At 41.2% G+C, this 21,394-nt stretch overlaps 1 protein-coding gene across 1 annotated transcript in view; it reads left to right on the plus strand.

The window, feature by feature from the left end:
- SLIT3 (slit guidance ligand 3) overlaps window positions 1-21,394 on the plus strand; it is an 835,110-nt gene that overhangs the window by 727,404 nt on the left and 86,312 nt on the right. The window contains exons 18-21 of the mRNA XM_044659841.1: window positions 224-367; window positions 2,090-2,233; window positions 8,657-8,820; window positions 13,765-13,897. Of these exons, the coding sequence (XP_044515776.1) occupies window positions 224-367; window positions 2,090-2,233; window positions 8,657-8,820; window positions 13,765-13,897 (585 nt within the window). The remainder of the gene's footprint in view (window positions 1-223; window positions 368-2,089; window positions 2,234-8,656; window positions 8,821-13,764; window positions 13,898-21,394) is intronic.

Here is a 21,394-nt window from a genome sequence, read left to right on the forward strand (position 1 = left end):
ATATAATATAATATAATATAATATAATATAATATAATATAATATAATATAATATAATATAATGTAATGTAATGTAATGTAATGTAATGTAATGTAATGTAATGTAATATACCACCTGCCTCACTTGTATCCTCTTAGACTGGGACAATGATTTTCTCAAACCACTCAAGTCACCCCTGCTTTTCCCTCTCTCTCTCCTTTCCTGCTTCCTCCTCTTCCTTCAGAAACCTGAGTAACAACAAGATCAAGGAGGTGCGGGAAGGTGTCTTTGATGGGGCGGTCAATGTCCAGGAGCTGATGCTGACGGGGAACCAGCTGGAGTTGGTGCATGGACGGATGTTCCGTGGGCTCAGCAGCCTCAAGACTATGTGAGTGCATCCAAACCTGGTAGGTTAGAGTAGAGACAGAGGTCCGGGCTAGCATGCAAACAGGAGGATGAAGAATCAGGAAGGAACAGAAGATGATAGAGAGTCAGCAAAATGTGGAGGTGGTAATGGCTACAGATCAATCCCCTGGTCCCATGATGGGAGAAAAGTGAAGTCATCTGTGGCTCCTTCAAAGGAATTAGTAATATAGTGTGTGCTCTGGCTCCTTCTTCTAGAGGCAGGCAAGGTACCTGGAGAGACTGGAGTGCCTCTTCTACTGCCATCAGCTCAACCCCGCACTGGCTGTGGTGCCCCCACTGGGAGAAGCCAGTTACTAACACTCCAGTTCCATTTAACACTTAACTTTAGCTTTTACAAAAGAATATTTCCTTCAAAGACACAGCCAACATGAACATATGAACAGCTCCCACAAGAGCATCTCAGGGCATACTCTTCTCTACACCAACTTGACCTCTGAAGGCTCACAACTTGGCTCAGTTGTCCTATCAAGTTCATGATGACCTTGTAACATGACTGACAAATGAGTCTTCTCTCAGATACTGCCGGCCTGGGGTCCCAAAGGTCATTCCTAGCTCCTCGGGGCATCGAGGTTACATTGACATTGTCAACATGGATTTGGGGGTGACTCACTCTATCCTTACCTTTGATAAATCCCAGTGCCAGGTACCCCTATTTTGGTTTGAATGTTAAACACCTTTTTGTTTTGGAGGCTTCTCTACTGGATGAAAGTTTTCCTCTCATGAAGCCCAGTTTCTGAGTTTGGCCCTTGTCTTTAATTTGTTACAGCTGACCATTCTCTAATGCCATAGCTGCTGAATGTTAGGAGGTCTACACACCTGTTTGTGGTTAGTCTTTGTAAGCTTCCCAAAAGGGTATAAGAGACTTTGGGGCTCAGTATCTCTTTGGAGTTGGCATCTAGTACGGCGTCTTCTCCCAGGGATACAGTTCCTAGAATCTCTCTCAGAGCCTTTGGTTCTGTATGGAATTTCATTTATGATTCTGTGTGGTGGCCAGATTAATGAGCCTATCCCTTTTTCTCGATTAAAGAGTAGGTTTTCTAACTCCTTGGAAGTTCTGTATTTATTTCCAAGTTAACAACATCAAAACCCATTCCTGTTCCTAGATTCTTGAGGCTCATTCTCTCAGCCTTTCAGAACTGTCCAGGTTAACATAGTTGCTCCTCAAATACTGCAAACTAAGGAGTCACAGAATTAAGCAAAGGAAAAGTGGTTAATGCTGACAAGCCTTTTTGAATGCCTCTAGAGCTCATCTAAAACTTCCCTTCACCAGGTGGTTAACATGGTTAGCCATCCAAGACCAAAGTTGTGAAATGTCTATACAGGCTCCCCAGGCTCTCCAAGATATTTCCCTGGCACATTGTAATGATTCTCCCAGAAGCAATCTGCTAGTGTCCCCCGTGTGAAGAGGTTACATCAGTCGAGAGAATTGATGGTGTTTGTGCATGAGTGAATCCCCCATTAGAGGAGCTTGAGGAAGGGGGGAGGAGTGTTCTAATAGGACTTTCTTAGAACTTTCTGTAGGCTGTGCAGTCCCTTTAAATATGTATGCAACCCATTCTGGGATCCGGGTTTGGATAAGAAAACCAATGCTGGCCTTGAGCTAATAAAGTATCCAGTCCCTAAAATGGTGGAGAAGAGGAAACAGCCACCAATATCCTACTTATCACCAGGTCTCTTTTTGTAGGATGCTCAGGAGCAACCTCATCAGCTGTGTGAGCAATGACACCTTTGCTGGGCTGAGCTCAGTGAGGCTACTGTCCCTCTATGACAACAGGATCAGCACCATCACTCCGGGGGCCTTCACCACCCTTGTCTCCCTGTCAACCATGTAAGTTCTGATGTCCTTGCAATGGTGCTCTGCTTACTAGAAATGGGGCCTGGATAGAGATGGAAGACTCTCCCTGGCCACGACTGGATCAAAAGCATCTTTGACTCCCTGCTCCCCAGATCCCCCTATTATCTTGGCAGCTCGATGGAGTAGAGAGAGCCTAAATGACAAGATAGAAGTCTTGGATTCAATTAACTTAACTTTTATTATCTTGCACTGTTACTTTTTTGCTTTGGGGTTTTTTGAACAAAGAGTTGGTACTCAATAAGTATTTGTGGATGATCCCAATAACAGGAAAGTTTTAGGGAGCTCGCGGTCATATTAAAACTTTCATTTTTTCAATTAATGAAAATCTACCTTCTGGGGGCAGCTGGGTAGCTCAGTGAATTGAGAGTCAGGCCTAGAGATGGGAGGTCCTAGGTTCAAAGCCGGCCTCAGACACTTCCCAGCTGTGTGACCTTGAGCAAGTCACTTGACCCCCATTGCCTACCCTTACCACTCTTCCACCTTTGAGCCAATACACAGAAGTTAAGGGTTTAAAAAAAAAAAAGAAAGAAAAAAATCTACCTTCTCTCCCTCCCACTGCCCCACTGAGAAAGCCACCCCCCACAACTCATTTGTTATAAACATATAGAATCCAAAACAAATTCTCTCATGGGCTTTTTTTTTTAAGTTGTCTCAATCTATGAATCTATTCTACTTCTGTCAGGAAGTAGATTCATATATTTCATCATGAGTCCTCTGGAATCATGGTTAGTCATTGTGTCAAATCAGAATTCTTAACTCTTTCTTTCAAAGTTTCTTATCTTTAATAAAAATAACTAGCATTTATGTATTATATGTTATGTTACACATAATAACACTGTTATGCATGATATACAATCATATTCTTTATTCTGTTATATGTCATATATTATGTATAATAATTATATTGTTTTAGATATAATAACTATATACTATATCAATTATATTATTTATATATAAAATATAAAGTATATTATATAAATGTTGTAATCTTTATTAAATGTCATGCATGTGTTATCTCATTTGATCTTCCCAACAATCTTAGGAGGTAGGTGCTATTATTATCCCTGTTTTAAAGGATACTAGGGCTGATCATGGTTAAGTGACTTGTACAGAATGATTCAGCTAGTAAGTGGCTGAGGCAAATCTTGAACTCAGGTCTTTCTGACTCCAAGCCCTGCACCCATAACCATGCAGTCACCTAAGAACCTCTTTACAATATTGCTGTTATTGTATAAATTGTTCTTCTGGTTCTGCTCACTTCATTTTGCCTCAGTTCATACATATCTTCCCAGGTTTCTCTGAAACTGTCTCCCTCATCATTCCTGTAGCATAATAGAAATTCCATCACATTCATATACCATAACTTGTTTAGTCTTTACCCAGCTGATAGTACTTCTTCAGTCTCTAATTTTTTGCCATCCCTAAAAGAGAAGGAGCTCATATTCCAAGGACAAGATAAATGCAATGCTTTTCCTAAATGGGATGGATCTTTGTCCAAAAGAGAAAATAATCCCTGCCTTCCGGAGCTTTCACTGTGATGGTAAAGGCATAGCACATGCCTTCCTTAAGGAAGGGCTATTAGTATGAAGAGGGGTTGAACTTGCTCTTTGTGATCTCAGAAAGCAGAATTGGGAGCAGGTAGATGGACGCTGTAAGAAAGGCAAATTCATGAGAAAAACTTCCTGACAAAACCAGATATATCCAGAATGGAATGGGTTATATTGGGCAGGAATAAGAGGTTTCTCTTCACTGAAGGTGGAGGCTGAATGATCCCTTATCAAGAGTGTTTTAGAATGTACTCTTGCCCTGGCACAGTTCATGATGCACAGTAGGTGAGACATAGATATTTGTTGATTGATTCTTGATGCATTCGTAGGGATTCAGCTATTTATAGTCTCCAAGGTCCCTGAGGTGCTGTGGTTTTGTGTGAGCCTATAGTCCAACAGAGAAAACACCATTCCTGCCCTTGAGAGAATATAGATCTACATGAAAAACAATATATGCATGTGTGTATTTTTTTATTTAGTTGTTTTTCAGTTGTGTCTGACTCTGCAACCCTTTGTAGGGGTTTTCTTGGTGAAGGAACTTGAGTGGTTTGCCATTTCCTTCTCCTATTCATTTGACCGATGAGGAAACTGAGACAAACAAGGTTAAGTGACTTGCCCAGGATCACATAGCTACTGAGTGCCTGAGGTCAAATTTGATGCTATAGATACTGATAACCTTACTGTTCAAGCAGCATTAAATTGTTATCTGTTGCTATTGGGAAAGAGTCCAACTTTCTGGGAAAGTTGTGTAAATTCACTGAATTTGATTAGGCTCCATCTTTATGTACTTCCTTTCCCCCCCCCAAAAAAAAACTCTCAACTTGGTAATTTTACTGATGAATTATTTAATACTGGATCATTAAGACTGATAATAGATGAGAAACTTATAGGAAAGAACACCAGAGTGGGAGGACCCTGGAGCTCTTGTCTCTGCCATCTAAGTTGCTGTGTGAACTTGAACAAGTCACTTTTCCCTGGATTTCACTATCGTCATCTGTAAAATGAGGGCACAGTTTTTTAAAGCTACTTTTCAACTCTAAAATTGTATTATGCACTATCCTGAGTGCTGCTCAGAAAGTTCATCAGTGATCCTCATAGGGGTTTTCTATGTGGTTGGTTATTTCCAACACCAAAAGGTAAAATCGTGTCCTTTTTCTATGAAGGAGTAGTTTTGGCCAAACAAATTTCTTTCCTCCCTCTTCTCTTAATGAAGAAACAAACATTTACATCTGAGGCATTTTGTTGTTGTTTGTTTGTTTTGTTTTTAGCCTGGTTGGTAGGCTTGACTATCGTGTAGGGGGAGATTTTTACGTAAGACTTTCCCACTTGTGGAAACAAATTGCAAAGACAGGAACAATTAATGGGACGGCCCTTGTTAAATTATTAAACACAGATGGTCTCCATAGACAGACTAGAAACTGTTTCCTAGAAACCTCCTCACACCTTCACTGTGACCAGAGACAAGTTACTTAAACTCAGTTTCTCAATCTGTTATATAAAGATGATCAATCCTATTTTTCAGTGACTTCCATAATCTTTTAAATAAATTCAAATGAATCAGTGCTGTCTTTAATTTGGATTTTCTTGCCATTGGTGCAGATCCCAAGGCATGATATGTGCTTCTTGACCCATGCATTCCAAAAATTTGCCACAAGGTATCTGATACCCAAGATGTCCTTTAATTTTCCTTACTTCTTGTCATCCTTCTCCCTCACCTTGTTCTCTTCTGATCATTCATTTTCTCATGACACTTTTTAATCCTGCATCCAAATCTTTGGTTTATATATTGTAGCCTGCTCACATCAACTGTGATCTCCTCCATTTTCCTCCTCACAGTATTCATTTTTAATTCAGTGACTTTTATCAACATTTCCCCCAAATGAACCACCCCTACAGCTTTTTTTTTCTTCTTTCCAATCAACCCCACACCTCAGGAGTCACAGAGATAATACAGTGAATGAACTTAGCATTCTTCTCTCATCTCCCAGTCACCATCAATATTAGCCTCTGGGTTAGAGAATCTCAACAAGACATTTGATAACATTATCAGAGCCTGAGGGAAAGAGGAATAATGTCACAGGGAGGCCTACTCTGATAGGGACTACAGAATAGGACCCAATATTATTAAATCCGGGAGATCATACAGGCCTATACCTTCATTTTACAAATGAGAAAAACAAATCCTAGAGAGGGGACGTGTTTGTCCTGAAATCACATAGCTGGTTAGTTATAGAACTGGAAATCAGACTCGGGCTTCCTGACTCCCAGTCAAGGGCTCTTCCCAAATTCATCAGGATCACCTTAGATCAAGGAGCAAAGGATTGATGCTAAAACAATATGATTCCGAGTGAGCATCAAGGGGTCCCTGCAGATGTTGGAGGACCAGCGGCCCTGTAGCAGACTCTTGAGATAACAGCCCCAGTGCCTCTAGAGCTGGGGTGGAGTAGAATATCAGAGATGGGGTGTTGGGAGTGTTACTTCGACTCTATCTCCTCTGATGCTAGCTGGCAGCTGGTCTCTTTTCAGAACATAATTCAGTGTTTCTATGGCAATGAGAGCTGATGGTGTTCCTGAAGTTAAAAAGAGGGGGAGTATACTTGACGTGGGCATGGGGCATTCAGGGAGGCAGCCCTGAAGTCAGAGTAGGTGGCAACAAAGAGTAGGCACTTAACAACTGTTTTAGATGAATAAAATTCATGTGATCAAAAGAGCAAATAAACTAAGGCCTCTGTGGGGATCATTTAGAGCAGCAATTTGACTGATATTTATTAAGCATATGATGTATACAAGGTTCAGAATTGTCTTTTCTCGTGTGCCTGTTTAAGTCAAAGAATGTTAGGACTAGAAGGGAATTTGATTATCTTGTTGAAACCCCCACCCTTTGTTTTGATAGATTAAACAACCAGGGCAGAAAGAAGGGTCGGTGGCAGGGCCAGGACTAGCACCTCCTCGTTCCTAGATCAGGGCTCTCCCCACTATACCACACAGCATGGCCTCATAGGATCACAGATTGGGAACTGGAATAGATCTCAGAGATCACCTAGACCAATGGTTCCCAAACTTTTTTGGCCTACCGCCCCCTTTCCAGAAAAAAATACTACTTAGCCCCCTGGAAATTAATTTTTTTAAATTTTAATAGCAATTAATAGGAAAGATAAATGCACCTGTGGCCTTGGATCACTGCAGCACCCACCAGGGGGCGGTGGCACCCACTTTGGGAATCACTGGTCTAGACTATCTCTCCCTCCCTACTCTACCTCATTCTACAGATGAAGAGTCTTAGTAAGTCCCGTCTGACTGGCTGACTTGCCCCAAAATGCCCATTTATATCTCACTTTAAAGCTTGAAGAGAGCTTTATTGACATTATCTCCTTTTATCCTAGCAGTCTTGGGAGGGAGGTACTATTACTATCTCCATTTTACAAGTGAGAAAATTGAGGTATATAAAGGTTAAATAACTTGTCCAGAATCACAGTTAATACGTGTCTAAGGTGAGATTTGAACTTGAGTTTTCCTGACTCCAGGTCCAGCACTCTAAGCTCTCAGCCACACAGGGAGTATCAGAGGCAAGTTTTGAATCCAGGCCCTCTAAAATCAGAGTTGGTGATTCTACTATGCTACTTACTAAATCATGACTCTCTTTTCTATAGCACTTTAAAAGCTTATAAAATGCCCTTCCCTACAATACTCCATCTAGGTAGGTTACCCAGTGTATTACTACTCCCATTTTATGGATAAAGTACATGAATTTTGGTCAGGTTAAACAATTTACTCAGGAACCCAAGGCTCCTTTGCTGAAGTAAGAATTTGAACATAGGCCTTTAGATGTCAAGTCCAGGGCTTTTCCCAACAAAGCTTGCTACCCTAAACATGCTCATGTTTTGTTTGCTTGCAGCAAAGAATCTGCCACTGCCCATGTCCACGGTGAGACTCACTGAAGGAAGTGTCCTCACTGATTCTTTCTTTGTCCCTCCACCCTGCAGTCCTCTCACTCCCTTTTATAGGCAAAAGGAAGGGAAGACTTTTGGCATTCCTTTGCTTGCCACCATTTCTAAGAGGGAGAGAGGTTGGCAAATCCAGCTACCAGCATGTATGGATCAGAAACCTTTTAGTCATTAATGAATATCAACTCCTTGAGAGCAAAGAGTGTTTACTCTTCTTCTTCTTCTCCTTCTCTTCTTCCTCTTTCCCTCTCCTCCTCCTACCTCTGCTCCTTCTCCTCCTCCTCCTCCTCCTTCCTCTTCCTCTTCCCAGAAGTGTCAGCACCTAATTGGCCTTTCCTAAATACTTATTGGGGGGGCAACTCGGTGGCACAGTGGATAGAGATCCAGGCTTGGAGTTGGAAGGATCTGGGTTCAAATATGGCCTTGATATTTTATGGCCCTAGGTAAGTCATTTAAACCCTGTTTGCCTAGCCCTTGCCCTTCTGTCTTAAAGTTATCACTAAGTCAGAAAGTAAGGATTCTAAAAAATACATTAATTGAATGGAATTACTTAGACCAGGAGAGGGTACCATCCAATTTTCCCTTTCTTCTGATCAAATCCCTGGGAAGAGTCTTTGAAAAGCCTAATCTGGAATTCTAAGATCAGAAGTACTTTCTCTTTTCTTGTCATAGGAATTTAGCCTAGGACACTTGGAGGAATTGCTTTTATGTATCAGGGAATGAATGGTATTTGTTTCTTTTCCCCACTTTCCTTCCTCCTCCTACAAGCTGCTTCAGGAGATTTTAATCTGGGTCTAAAGGCTGAAGGATGCCTGTGGAGACAATGAGTTTGAAGTTCATCTGCCCTTGTTTACCCCATGGAAGATTTAAACATGTAGTAAGGACTTCTCTCCTTTCTTTTCCAGAAACCTGCTTTCCAACCCCTTCAACTGCAACTGCCATCTGGCATGGCTAGGGAAATGGTTGAGGAAGAGGAGAATTGTCAGTGGGAATCCTCGCTGCCAGAAACCTTTCTTCCTCAAGGAGATTCCTATCCAGGACGTGGCCATCCAAGACTTCACCTGTGATGGTGAGAAAATAGAGAAGCTCAGGAGGGAAGGGAGGAGGATGGAGATGGAGACAGAGAGGTCCCAGTGGTCCAGAGACCAGCCCAAGAAGCACATAGGTGGGGTAGTTAGGGTCTAGGCAGTATACTCAAGGTCATTACAGTCTAGGGAAGTGGAAACCCCTACCCCTGGCCTTAATTTCTCCTCTGCCTATGGAAAAGTTACTCAAGTCTCCCAGCCTCAGTTTTCTCACTGTAAATGGCAAATAAACCTTTATCCACATAATTTGTGTGAATACACAGGACTGAACAGATGTGTAAAAAAGAAATGTCTTGAAACAAGGAAGGCCTGCATTGTTACTATTTCATGGGCAGGAAGTGGGCAAGAAAGGAGGTTTTTAGGGTGCTTTGAGACCCGTAGGCCTAAGCTCTTCATTCAGTATCTCACAGGAATAACCTAACTAAATTACTGATCAGAATTTCTTTCTTCCTAGGAAAAAAACACCTCATTTCCTTGTTCAAAGAAAGTACCAAGGAGCAGTTGGGTAGCTCAGTGGATTGAGAGCCAGGCCTAGAGACAGGAGGTCCTAGGTTCAAATCTGGCCTCAGACACTTCCCAGCTGTGTGACCCTGGGCAAGTCACTTAACCCCCATTGCCTAGCCCTTACCACTCTTCTGCCTTGGAACCAATACAAAGTATTGACTCCAAGAAGGAAGGTAAGGGTTTTAAAAAAAAAAAGAAGAAGAAAAAGAAGGTACCAAGCCTTCTTCCTTAGGCCTCCCCTTTCACCCAGGCTCTGATTTATACTGTTTCGATTGAGGGTACTGCTTTACTCCTGTTCACTCAGGTTCATAGCCTCCAAGGCCTTCTTAATGCTTTACCTCTTACAACCAATCAATTGCCAAGTCCTATCATAGAAGCAGAATATGAGGCAATACTAGATGTTGTAGAGTGAGGATTCTTCCAGCCTCCCTTTCCAGGCCCATCTCTTATTACTGTCTTCTGCATACTCTGTGTTCTACATGTGACAATTAAAAATTCCAAGAGATTGAGTTCTGAGTAAGAAAAATCAATTTATTGATTAGGCGAGCAATAAATGATAAAAAATCATTGTCAGTAATCTCCCACAATGATCAAAGACAAATTCATTCAGCATCTTGAATCATTAATTACAAATTTAGGAGCTCATTATTCAGTCTTCCCCAACACTTCTCTAATTGGTGGACACCTAATCCTCCCACCCTGATTCCCTAATGAAGATGGGAAAATCATATACCCAATCACAGGACTCCAATATCCTTGCTGATCTAGGTGAAGAAATCAAGTTAGGCCTGGCCAGGTTTGACTCTTCCTCCTTCATCCCAATGGGGGAATCAAAGAAGTCCTCTAAACATATTTGGCCAAAACTAGTTTTTGTTTACTAGACAGGATGGAACTCATATTTTCAATCTTAATTATCTTAATTTTAGAAGCTGTTCTAGGGGAAGGAATGTGAGGACATTCCAAAGATTGTCAGGACAAAGGAATGTAGAAAAAAGGCTCAACAAATCCAGTGTTGCCGAGCCTTATTAGAAATCAAATAATACAGTCTTTAAGAAGAAATCTTCTTAGAGACATCAGGGTAGCTTAGTGGATTAAGAACCAGGTCTACAGACAGGAGTCCTGGTTCAAATCTGGCCTCAGACATTGCCTGTATGACCCTGGGCAAGTCACTTAACTCCTATTGCCTAGTCCTTACCCTTCTTCTGCCTTGGAACCAAAACACAATATTGATTCTTTTTTTTTTCCCTTAAAAACCCTTACCTTCCATCTTGGAGTCAGTAGTGTGTATTGGCTCCAAGGCAGAAGACTGGTAAGGGTAGGCAATGGGGGTCAAGTGACTTACCCAGGGTCACACATCTAGGAAGTATATGTGGCCAGATTTGAACCTAGGACTTCCTGTCTCTAGACCTGGCTCTCAATCCACTGAGCCACCCAGCTGCCCCCCACAATATTGATTCTAAGATAAAAGGTAAGGGTTTACCAAAAAAAAAAAAAAGAAAGAAAGAAATCTCATACGCAGATTGGAACACATTATTCATTTTCTGTCCCCTTCTTTTCACTCACAAACCACCAGGCCCAATTCAGGCTTTCATCTGGACCATTATAATAGTTCTCTGGTTGGTTTCCATCTCCCATTCTCTCCCCTCCCCAAACTATCCTCTTACACAGCTACTAAAATAATCTTCCTAAGACATAGGTCAGACGATTCCCAAAGACCTCGTTGGCCCCCTATTGCCTCTAGGATGAAATCCAAACTCCTCAGTCTGGAATAGAACACCTGCTCTAATATGACTCCAACCAGTCTTTCAGCTTTACTTCACATTTTTCTCCTCATTGTACTCTACCGCCCGACAAACTGGAAGTATTAGCTGCTCCAGGAACTGGATATTCATTCTCCTACCTCTTTGCATGAGCACAGGCTATCCCAAGCCTGGAAGATGCTCCCTCCTCTCCTCTGCGTTTCACAGCTATCTTCCTCAAACTTGGCTCAGGGGCCACCCCTCCTATGAAGCTCGCCTCTAAATCTCCCGAGTGCTAATGCACACTCTCTCCTCAAGTGAACTCTAATTTCCTTGTTTAGGTACATGTCTTATCTCCAGGCAGTGTCCTTGAACTTGGTCTCATTTTTGTCTTTGTGTGGTTATCACTTAGCATAGTGCCTTGAATATATTAGAGCCTTAAAAAATTGTTGTCTAATTGAAAGAACGGTGGATAAAGAATCATGAAACCTACTTTCTAGAAGGATAAAATCTTAGAGCTGGAAAGGATCTGAGAGATCAGCTTATGCCTGAGTTCCCTCTCTAATGACCCTAGCATATGTGCATCCAGGTGCTTTTTGAATATTTTCAACAGAGAGCTCACTACTTCATGAGACATACTGTACCATATTTGTTGTTGTTGGGTGGTGCAGTAGATAAAAGTTCTAGGTCTTGTCAGGAAGACTCGTCTTCCTAAGTTCAAATCTAACCTCAGACACTTACTAGCTGTGTGATCCTGGGCGAGTCACTTAATCCTCTTTGCCTCAGCTCTACCTCTTTAAAATGAGTTGGAGAAAGAAATGGCAAACCACTCCAGTGTCTCTGCCAAGAAAACCCAAAATGGGGTCACAAAGTTAGATACGACTGAAAAATGACTGAACAATAACAATAAAAATAATAGAGAGAGGGATGCTGTGTCATATTTTAATTACTATATAGTTTTTTTAAATCTTTCATTATACTGAACTCAAGTCTGCCCCCTAGAGGTATAATATCCTTGTTCTTCCTAATCACAGCTCTTCAAACACTTAAAAGATAGCTATTATATCCCTATCTAAGATTAAAAAACTAATATCCAAATGCTCCAAGCATTATATTTTATAAAGTTTATTAAAAATAACTTGAAGCAAAAGGAAAGTAATAGCCTCAGAAAAGAAAGAAGCTTCCTGGGACTGCAACTTGGGGATGAAAAGGAAAGGGATGCTGGATAATGTAGTTCAGGGGTACAAAATTTCTATTTGCACACTCCTTAGCCTTTTCTTTTTCAAGTTAAACATTCCTAGTTCTTTTAACTGTTCTTCATATGGCATAATTCTGAGACCCTTCAACATCTTGGTCTCATTCCTTATACCCTAGTTTGTAAGACATCTTGAAATGTCTTACCCAGAATTGAATACAGTATTTAAGATATAACCTATTTTGGGCTACATATTTATTGATTTGCTTCTTCTGGACTCTGTCAATGCAATCTAAAATAAAGTTGCCCCAATGGGTATATTGAGTATAGGATGACAAGGAAGATATCAGGAAGAAGGTCACATCCTCAAGTTTTCAGCCTCAATCAATAGGTTTCTTGACATGGATATCATCTACTCCTAGTGGCCAATAGATTGAATAGATCTCTGAGTACTGAAAAATCTAAGGAAAGGTTATTTTTTACTTCTAAACAGGAAAAAGGCTACCACCCACCATCCCAGTCCAGAGGACAGTGTGGTGCTGTGTTGGAAAGTGTTGGATTTTTAAATCAGGGGCCATGAGTTTCAGTTCCATCTTTTCTATATTATATATATATATATATATATATTACATATATATATATACATATACTATTTCTATATATTATCTGGGTGACCTTGGACAAATAACCTTTTGTTGGAAAGTGAGGAAGTCTTTGGACAAATAACCTTTTGTTGGAAAGTGAGGAAGTTGGAGAAAAGTCTTTTCTAACTCTTAATATGCAATCTTATTATAACCTGTATCCAAGGGGCTCTGGACTCACAAGAGAGCCAAGTTCACCCTGAGAATTCTTATACAAGAGGGGTCAAGTGTCCTTCCTTTGAACACCACCAACATCCCTGTGACTAGGATCTCATGATTTCCTCTCCTTGAATTGTGGGCAGTAGTTTATCTGTTTCAAATAGAAACTGAAATCCACATTCACTTAAAAAACAAACAAAAATGCTTCTCACTGTTCATTTGTAATGGATTGAGCTGAGACACTGAAGCACCTTGAAATTCCTTGTGAGATATGATGAACTGACAAGTCCTGTCTACTAGTGGCCCACAAGCGTGAGACAGCTGAGAGAAACAATCTGTGGAGGTTAGGTTTCCCCAAGTCTAGGGGATGTCCATTTGGAGAGATCTGGGCCTCCCTACAGCACTTTTTGGGGGTTGGGGAATTAATTTTAAAGGATGAGGTAGGAGACAGATGAAATAGAAGGCTAGAACAAGATGCAGCCATTCTGTACCCTACACTCTCAGTGTGTATTATACTCACTCATTCTTGGGGATAGAACTAGCCATGTTCAGCACATTTTGGCACATTTTTCTTTTCTGAAGAGATGTTGGCTTTGGTTCTCTTCATGGAACTTGATTATTTCTAGCCTCACTCCATTTCTCCCCAGTTGACAGGTCTCTCACACTGTCTCTTCTTGGCCTTCAACCTAGGTAATGATGAAAGCAGCTGCCAATTGGCTCCTCGATGTCCTGAGCAGTGTACCTGTGTAGAGACCGTGGTTCGTTGCAGCAATAAGGGGCTCCGGGTCCTCCCCAAGGGCATCCCCAAGGATGTGACTGAGCTGTGAGTGCTACCCTATCTTGCCTTTGACCTTTTCTCCCATCTCTAGCAGTGCTGTTACCTTCCTAGCTTGCCTTCTTTCAAGTATTCCCCTCTTTGGAAGCAGACATCTAGCTGAGGAGGATTCGATAACGTGGACCTCACCAAAGGTCTTAGTAGTGACCGTCCTACATAGGAGTGGCCACTCTTTCCATGGCTGGTACCCAGAAACACTAGAATTGGATATGAGGGTACTGGTAAATATTTATTCTTTCTCACCCACCAAAAAATTCAGGCACTGTCTGTCCCTTCCAATAATGGTTTATCTAAAAGTCTGCATCTTTGGGAATGGCAGTTCAACCTAATTCAGTTCAAAAAACAAGAAATGCATGCCTATTCTTTGCAAGGCATTGAACTACATGCTATCCAAAGTTCTCCCAGTCAAGTGGGTCAGTGTGGCAGGTGACTTTGGGCTGATGGGAGAAACAATCTTTCCTCAAAAGTTCCCAGTTACATAAAGGAGATATTGCCTCTGCACTTGCTGAACTTTCAGTCCTGGGACTTTGTGATGACCACTCTTTGGAGCTTCTGTCTCTTGAGGGAGACATAAGAATAATAATAAGAAAAATAGTGGGTGTATGTATGTATATATACGCACATATAGACATAGAGAGAGAAATATGGGTATATATGTGTATATATAAGATCTGCAAAGTGCTTCACATACATTATCTTATTTGATTCCTATAACACCCAATGATATAGGTGCTATTAGTATTCCCATTTTGCAGATGAGAAAACTGAGGCAGCTAAATACATATCTGATCCTACTCAAACCCAGGTCTTCCTGACTCTGCTGCACCATCTGCTATTCAAGCTTCCCTTAAGACAATGGGGAGCAATTGGAAAGGAGCTGTGGAAAATGTCTTACCCAAGCACACATCTCCCAGCCTTGTGATGGGTCAGAGAACACAAACACACAAGTGTGCTGCACTGGAAATCAAAGGACTAAAATCAAGTCCTGGCTCTGTTCTTTAGTTGTGGTATAACTCCAGGCACATCATTTTTTTTAAACCTTTACTGTCCATCTTAGAATCAATCCTGTGTATTGGTTCCAAGATAGAAGAACAGTAAGGGCGAGGCAGTAGGGGTCAAGGGACTTGCCCAGGGTCACACAAGTAAGAATTGTCTGAGGCCAGATTTGAACCCAGGACCTCCCATTCTCTAAGCCTGATTCTCAATCACTGAGCTACCTACCCCTCCAGACATATCATTTACTCTTTCTGTGCCTTGGTTTCTTCATCTGTAAAAAAATACATAAATAAATCATTAGGCTTCATGGCCTCTCATATCCTTTCCAGTGGTAATTCTAGATCCTGTTAGCTAAGAATATTTACCAAGTGGTCCAGCAAATACAACAAAGAAATGCACAAAGTCAGCAAATGAAAGTATGTTTGAACCACCCTGGCAAGGATCCTCCTCGTGGTCTAGGAAAAAGGCTGTCTCTCACCTAATATCCCCCCGTTTGTTCTGTGGCTCCTGGAGCCTCCTGGGGCTTGGCGTAGCTATAACTGGAGCTGCCACCCTGTTGGAAAAGAAGGCATTTTAGTTGCATATCAGCCCTGGGCTTGGGCTGGTGCCATTCACTCAGAATCTCTCAGCTACATGAGTGAGTGAGTGAGTGAGTGAATGAATGAATGAATGAATGAATGAATGAATGAATGAATGACTAGTGAGCTGCTCATCCTCTATGAGGACAGTTCTAGGGCATTCCTCATAATGAGCAGTTGGAAAGGAGCTGTGGAAAATGTCTTACCCAAGCACACATCTCCCAGACTAATTGTCCCACAGGGTGACACATTTCAAAAGGAAGAAAACGCCATAAAAACAAACCCATGGATTCTTTCCCCTCAAGCTCATTCAGCAAAGATTGAAATAACAGAGATAATTGGATTTAATTGTAAAGTAAATCTGTATGAGCTGGGAGGTGAGCCTGTTTCCTCTCTTTGGAACTCTTGAGCTTTCCCTGGGTTTGTCATTGTTTCCATGTTTCTGCAAGTAAAGAAAAGTTCATTCAAATCCAAAGAGGGTGTCTTACCAGCATCCGTTGTGGGGTAGAGATGGGGCATCAGGGAGTGGGTGTGGTATGAGGGTGTATATGTGTGTCTGTGGGAGGTGGGGGGGCAGGAAGAATAGAAGGAGACAAGCAAGGAGAGTAGGTGTTTGTGAAAGGGGAAACGATCGGGTCTGAACAAGCTACGAGCTTGGTGGTCTCAGCCTCAGGGTCATCTACAGGATTCCAGACCAATGATTCCCAACTTGGGTTTTTTTTGTTTTTACTCCAGGGCATCTCCATTTGTCTTGGGGTTTGTTGCCAAACACTCACACAAAATTAATTTTAATTCACTTTAATTTCAAAGACAAATGCATACAACACTTTTCAGAAGGGAACCAAGGGAGGAGCAGGGAACATCACAGAATCTAACTACTCTCAGTAGAGTACTGAAACTCCAAACAGGTTCCATTTATCTGGAAGCAATATTCACCAAATGCCAATTTGATTTCCCTCTTTTTCTTAACTGTGTATGTTTCTCCTTTCTCTATTTCTGCTACCAGAGTCAAGTTTAGTCAAGACACTTTTTGAGATGTCAGGTCCTAGGCAAGACAATAAGGAGGATAAAGAAGGTGTAAATTCAATCCTTCCCCTTAAAGAGATTGTAGTCTTTTTTTTTTTAAACCCTTACCTTCAATCTTAGAATCAATACTGTGTATTGGTTCCAAAGCAGGAGAGTGGTAAGAGCTAGGCAATGGGGGTTAAGTGACTTGCCCAAGGTCACACAGCAGGAAATTTATTGTAGTCTTGAAGAAAAAAGAAAACTTGCATACTTGAATGCTCAATCTGTACCAGTTGGACCTACAGTCAAATCCTGATTTCGATGCTTATTACCTATGTGGTTCTGGCAAGTCATTTAGCTTTCCCAAGCCTCAGTTTCCTGACTCTGCTTAAGCAAATTACTCTGCCCCTCCAGGCCCCAATCCCCTCAAATAAAAGATGAAGAGGTTGGACAGAGGACAGAGTAGTCATCCTGGGGCCATTCTGGAGGAGTGTGGATCAAATCCCAGTAGAAGCAGATAGTTTGGGGGTACAGTGCCAGAACAAGCTGATCCTCCTGGAACAAATAAATAGTCTCTGAGGTTCCTCCCAACTCTAGAGCTGTGAGTCTCTGACCCTAATCTGCAATGAAAAAATTTGCAAACGATATTATCCTATCTAATCCAGTGAGGCACAGACTATTAAGTGCCACCGGAGTTCAGAGAACAGAGAAACAGTAACTGGTTGTGAATTTGTATATTTGTTGTTGTTGAAAGACAGGTAAATGGTACGGTGGATAGAGCGCTAGGCCTGGAGTCAAGCAAACTCATCTTCATGAGTTCAAATCTGACCTCAGACACTTAACTAGCTATGTGACTCTGGGCAAGTCACTTAACCCTGTTTGCCTCAATTTTCTCATGTGTAAAATGAGCTGGAGAAGGAAAAGGCAAACCATTCCAGGATCTTTGCCAAGAAAACCCCAGAAGGGGTCACAAAGAGTCAGATATGACTGAAACAACTCAACAACATCTCATCTGGAAAACAAAGAAGTTGGATTACATGATCTCTTAGGTCCTCCAACTCTGCTTTCCTGTTATTGGATGATCCTAGGAGGAAGACTTTGGTTAATAAAAAAAAATTCTAAGATACATGTGAGAGAAAAATTAATCAGAAAGACTTCATGAAAGGAGAACTTGAGTTATGCTTTGAAAAGGAATGTGGGCTTTGAAAGAGCATTCCAAACAGAACAATAAATATGAATAAGGTTACAAAGAAGGAATATGTTATATGTTCAGTGACAGGAAAGGAGATTAATACCCAGCTGAGAAAGGATGTTCATTTTAAAAATTAAGATTATAAAGCTTGAAAAGACCTTAGGAAGTCTCTTAGTCCTGAATCCTTCATTTGGCAATTGAGGAAATTGAGGTCTGAAGAGGCAGAGAGAGGGACTGTTTACTCACAGGGACACAGATTGTTAGTGATAGAGCAAAAATTTGAATCTAAATGTGACAACAGATCCACTGTTCCTTCTACATTAAGGTGCTGGATTGAGTTCAGGTTAAGTGAGTTAGAAAAATTCCAGAACTAGGAAGAATTGTAGAACCATCTAATCAAAGCCCATTCTTTTTTTAGATAAAGAAACTGAGATCCACAGAGAGAAGGTGTCTTGCCCTTATCCCACTAAGGGCCAGAACTAGAACACAGATCTTTTGGCTCTAATGTTCTCCTACTTGATATCTCAGCTTTCTTTAAATGAACAAATGAAAATAAAGGACAATTCAGATCATTGTGACATCAGAATCCAAACATATCTTCTTTTTTTTAACCCTTTCTTTCTTAATAACAACAAAGAAGGGCAAGGACTAGGCAATGGGGATTAAGTGACTTGCCCAGAGTCACATAGCTAGGAAGTGTCTGAAGCCAGATTTGAGCCCAGGGCCTCCTGTCTCCAGGCCTGGTTCTTTATCCACTGTGCTACCTAGTTGCCCTCAATTATGTCTTTTTGTGAGGAAACTGAGTCCGAGAAAGGTTAAGCAACTTGTCCAAAGTCACACAGGTAGGAAGCATCAGAGGAAAGCTTAAAAGTGAGTCAGCCTTTGACTTCCACACCAGTGCCATTTCCAGTGTACTACACTGCCTGTCTCCCAGGTGGGTTTGTTTGTTTATTTCTTTTCATTTTTTTTAGCATCCTAACTTAAAAAATGGATGAGTTGAGACTACCCTGTATGCTAAAGTAGTAGAGCCATCCAAATGTCTCCTGGAGTGTAGTCCCTTCTTACCAGTTCACACACCTTGGAGAGGATTCCCTTTGAGCCGGATGAATGAGAGTTCTCTCTCCCCCATCAATAATATAAAGCAGTGGTACCTTCCCAGGATCCCTAGATCTGTATAAACAAGGGCTGCGGGGAATAGGAGAGTGCTATATAACTGATCCATTTAGTTTCTGAGAACAAATCCCTGCCTTGTGTGTAATGACTAGAAATGACTGCCAAGGGTAGGCATTAGTGAGACTAAATAATCAGTCAAGCAACAACGAGTATTTATTGAGCACTTACACTGTTAGTGGCATTGTTTTAGGCTTTTGCCAGAGATGCTCTGAAGTATTCAATGGAATATTGATTCTATTCGACAAACAGTTATTAAGTTCCTATCATGTGCAAGGAGCTAGGGATGCAAGGACAGTAAAAAAGAAAGTCCCTGTCCTCAAGGATCTTACATTCTCCTGGGGGGAGAGGAGAATGCAGTGTGTATACAAGTAAATAAATAGAAATAAAACATTTCAAGAGCGAAAGTGGAAAAAGAACTGAGGGAATTAGGAAAGGCTTCCCGTAGGAGATATAGTACCTGAGTTCTCCTTGCAAGGAAGTCAGGAATTCTAGAAGGCAGAGATGAAGAGGGAATGTATTTCAAATATGAGAGACATCTGTGCAAAGTCACAGAGGCTGGGGATCCAAGGTCCTGTACAGGGAATAGTTTGTAGAACAGCTTGCCTGAAATGGAGAACGCATGAGGGAAAGTAATATAAAGACTGAAAAAGTAGGCAGGTGGCAAATTGTGAAAGGCTTTAAGTGCTGGACCCCCAAATTGCTTATAATCTAGATATTATTTACACCCAAAAAAAAACTGTGTACAACATAAGACTTCAAGTAAGTAATATAAACAGTAAATGCTATATATTGTGGGAACAAAGATGGAATGGAAATCCCACCCATATTAGCTCCCTAAGAAGGCAATGGAGAGAACATGCCCTGGTTACCCTATTCCACTCAGGTTACCTGGGTACTCTGCCTAGTGACCTGACTGCCTTTAGAATGTTCCCAGCTTCTTTCATAGAATCTGGAGCATCCCAACTTAAATGAGTTTTATGTTTGGAATGCTTTAAATCTATGAATGTGCATGCACAAAAGGACTATTTTTACATTTAAACAGAAAGAAAAGAAGCCCAAGATATGATCCCTCATTTGAGATTTGATCATCCTGGGGCACATTTATTTTGTGCCATTTGACTGGGCTGGTAATGCCCCGAAAGACTTGGTGTGTTAAACAGATCAGAACCCTTTACCCCAAAAAGCCATTAAACCCAGGAGCTGAAAAGACCATGGACCTAAGGGGAAGACAACTCTTGAATCATTATTTTCTTTTTGCCAAAACTAATTGGTCAGAACTGTACCACTAGGCGAGAGAGATTGTTATTATTATTGAAATTTGGTATGAGTGCCTTGGGTCCTGACCACCACATCTGGATTTGGATGACCAAAAGGCACACATGTGGGCCAATAGAAAACCTCACTAAATAGCTTTGTCATGAGGCACTTCCAGAGATGACAAGTTATTAATAGCTGCCCCATGGAAGAGTCTATGGGGACTTGCAAGATGGTAATAATAATAATAACTAAAATTTATATAGCTCTTTAAGATTTGCAAAGCACTTCACATGCTTGACCTCATTTGAGCCTCACAACCTTTTGAAGTAGATGTGATTATTATCTCTCTTTTCAAGATAAGGAAACTCAGGCGCTGAGAGATTATGTGACTTGCCCATGATGACCTGGCTATGAATTCTCTGGGACAGAAATCAAATTCAGATCTTCCTGACCCCAATATTGTAGCCACAGAGAGGGAGGAATAGAAGCTGGGGACCTGGAGCATCCCCTCCAGGAATTCCACCCTGGAATTACAAGGTCATCAAATCTCAGAATGGAAAGGGACATCCAAGGTCATGATGTCAGCCTAGGACTTAATAGGATTCCCCATTACAGCTTCCCTGACAAGCTGCCAAATAGCATCCTCTAGAAGCACTCCAGTATACAGTTAATTCATTTCAAAGCACCTTTTATTGTTAAGAGTTTTCCTTTATATCAAGGGAAAAAAATCTCCCTCTGCAACTTCTAAACTGTTCTTGGTTTTTGCTCCTGAGGCCCAGAAGAACAAATCTAATCTCTCAACTTCAGTTCAGTTCTTAAGATACTTAAAAACAGTGATCATATCCCTTCTAAGATTTCTCTCTCCACTCTAGAGGAAATAGCCTCTCTTCTTTCATCCAAACCTCAAATAGTTCACTCTGCAATTTTCCCACCATCCTGGTCACTTTCCTCTGGACTTTCTCCATTTTGCCAAGCTCCTTCCTGAATGGTAGCACCCAAAAGCAGACAATCTTCTAACCTGAGTCTGAACTGAGAAGAGGACAATAGCCAGTCAGTCAATAAGCATTTACTATGTGCTTACCATGTGCCTGGGACTGTACTAGCACTGGGGATATATAGAAAAGCAAAAACATAATTCCTGCCCTTCAGGAGCTCACATTCTAATGAGCAGATGATACACAAACAACTATATACATATAAGATTGTATAGATATTATGTATAAATATAGATATTTCTACATAATACACTATATAATACATATATAATACACTATATTGTGATTA

This window comes from Gracilinanus agilis, chromosome 2 (genome assembly GCF_016433145.1).
Source record: "Gracilinanus agilis isolate LMUSP501 chromosome 2, AgileGrace, whole genome shotgun sequence".
Lineage (NCBI taxonomy): Eukaryota > Metazoa > Chordata > Mammalia > Didelphimorphia > Didelphidae > Gracilinanus > Gracilinanus agilis.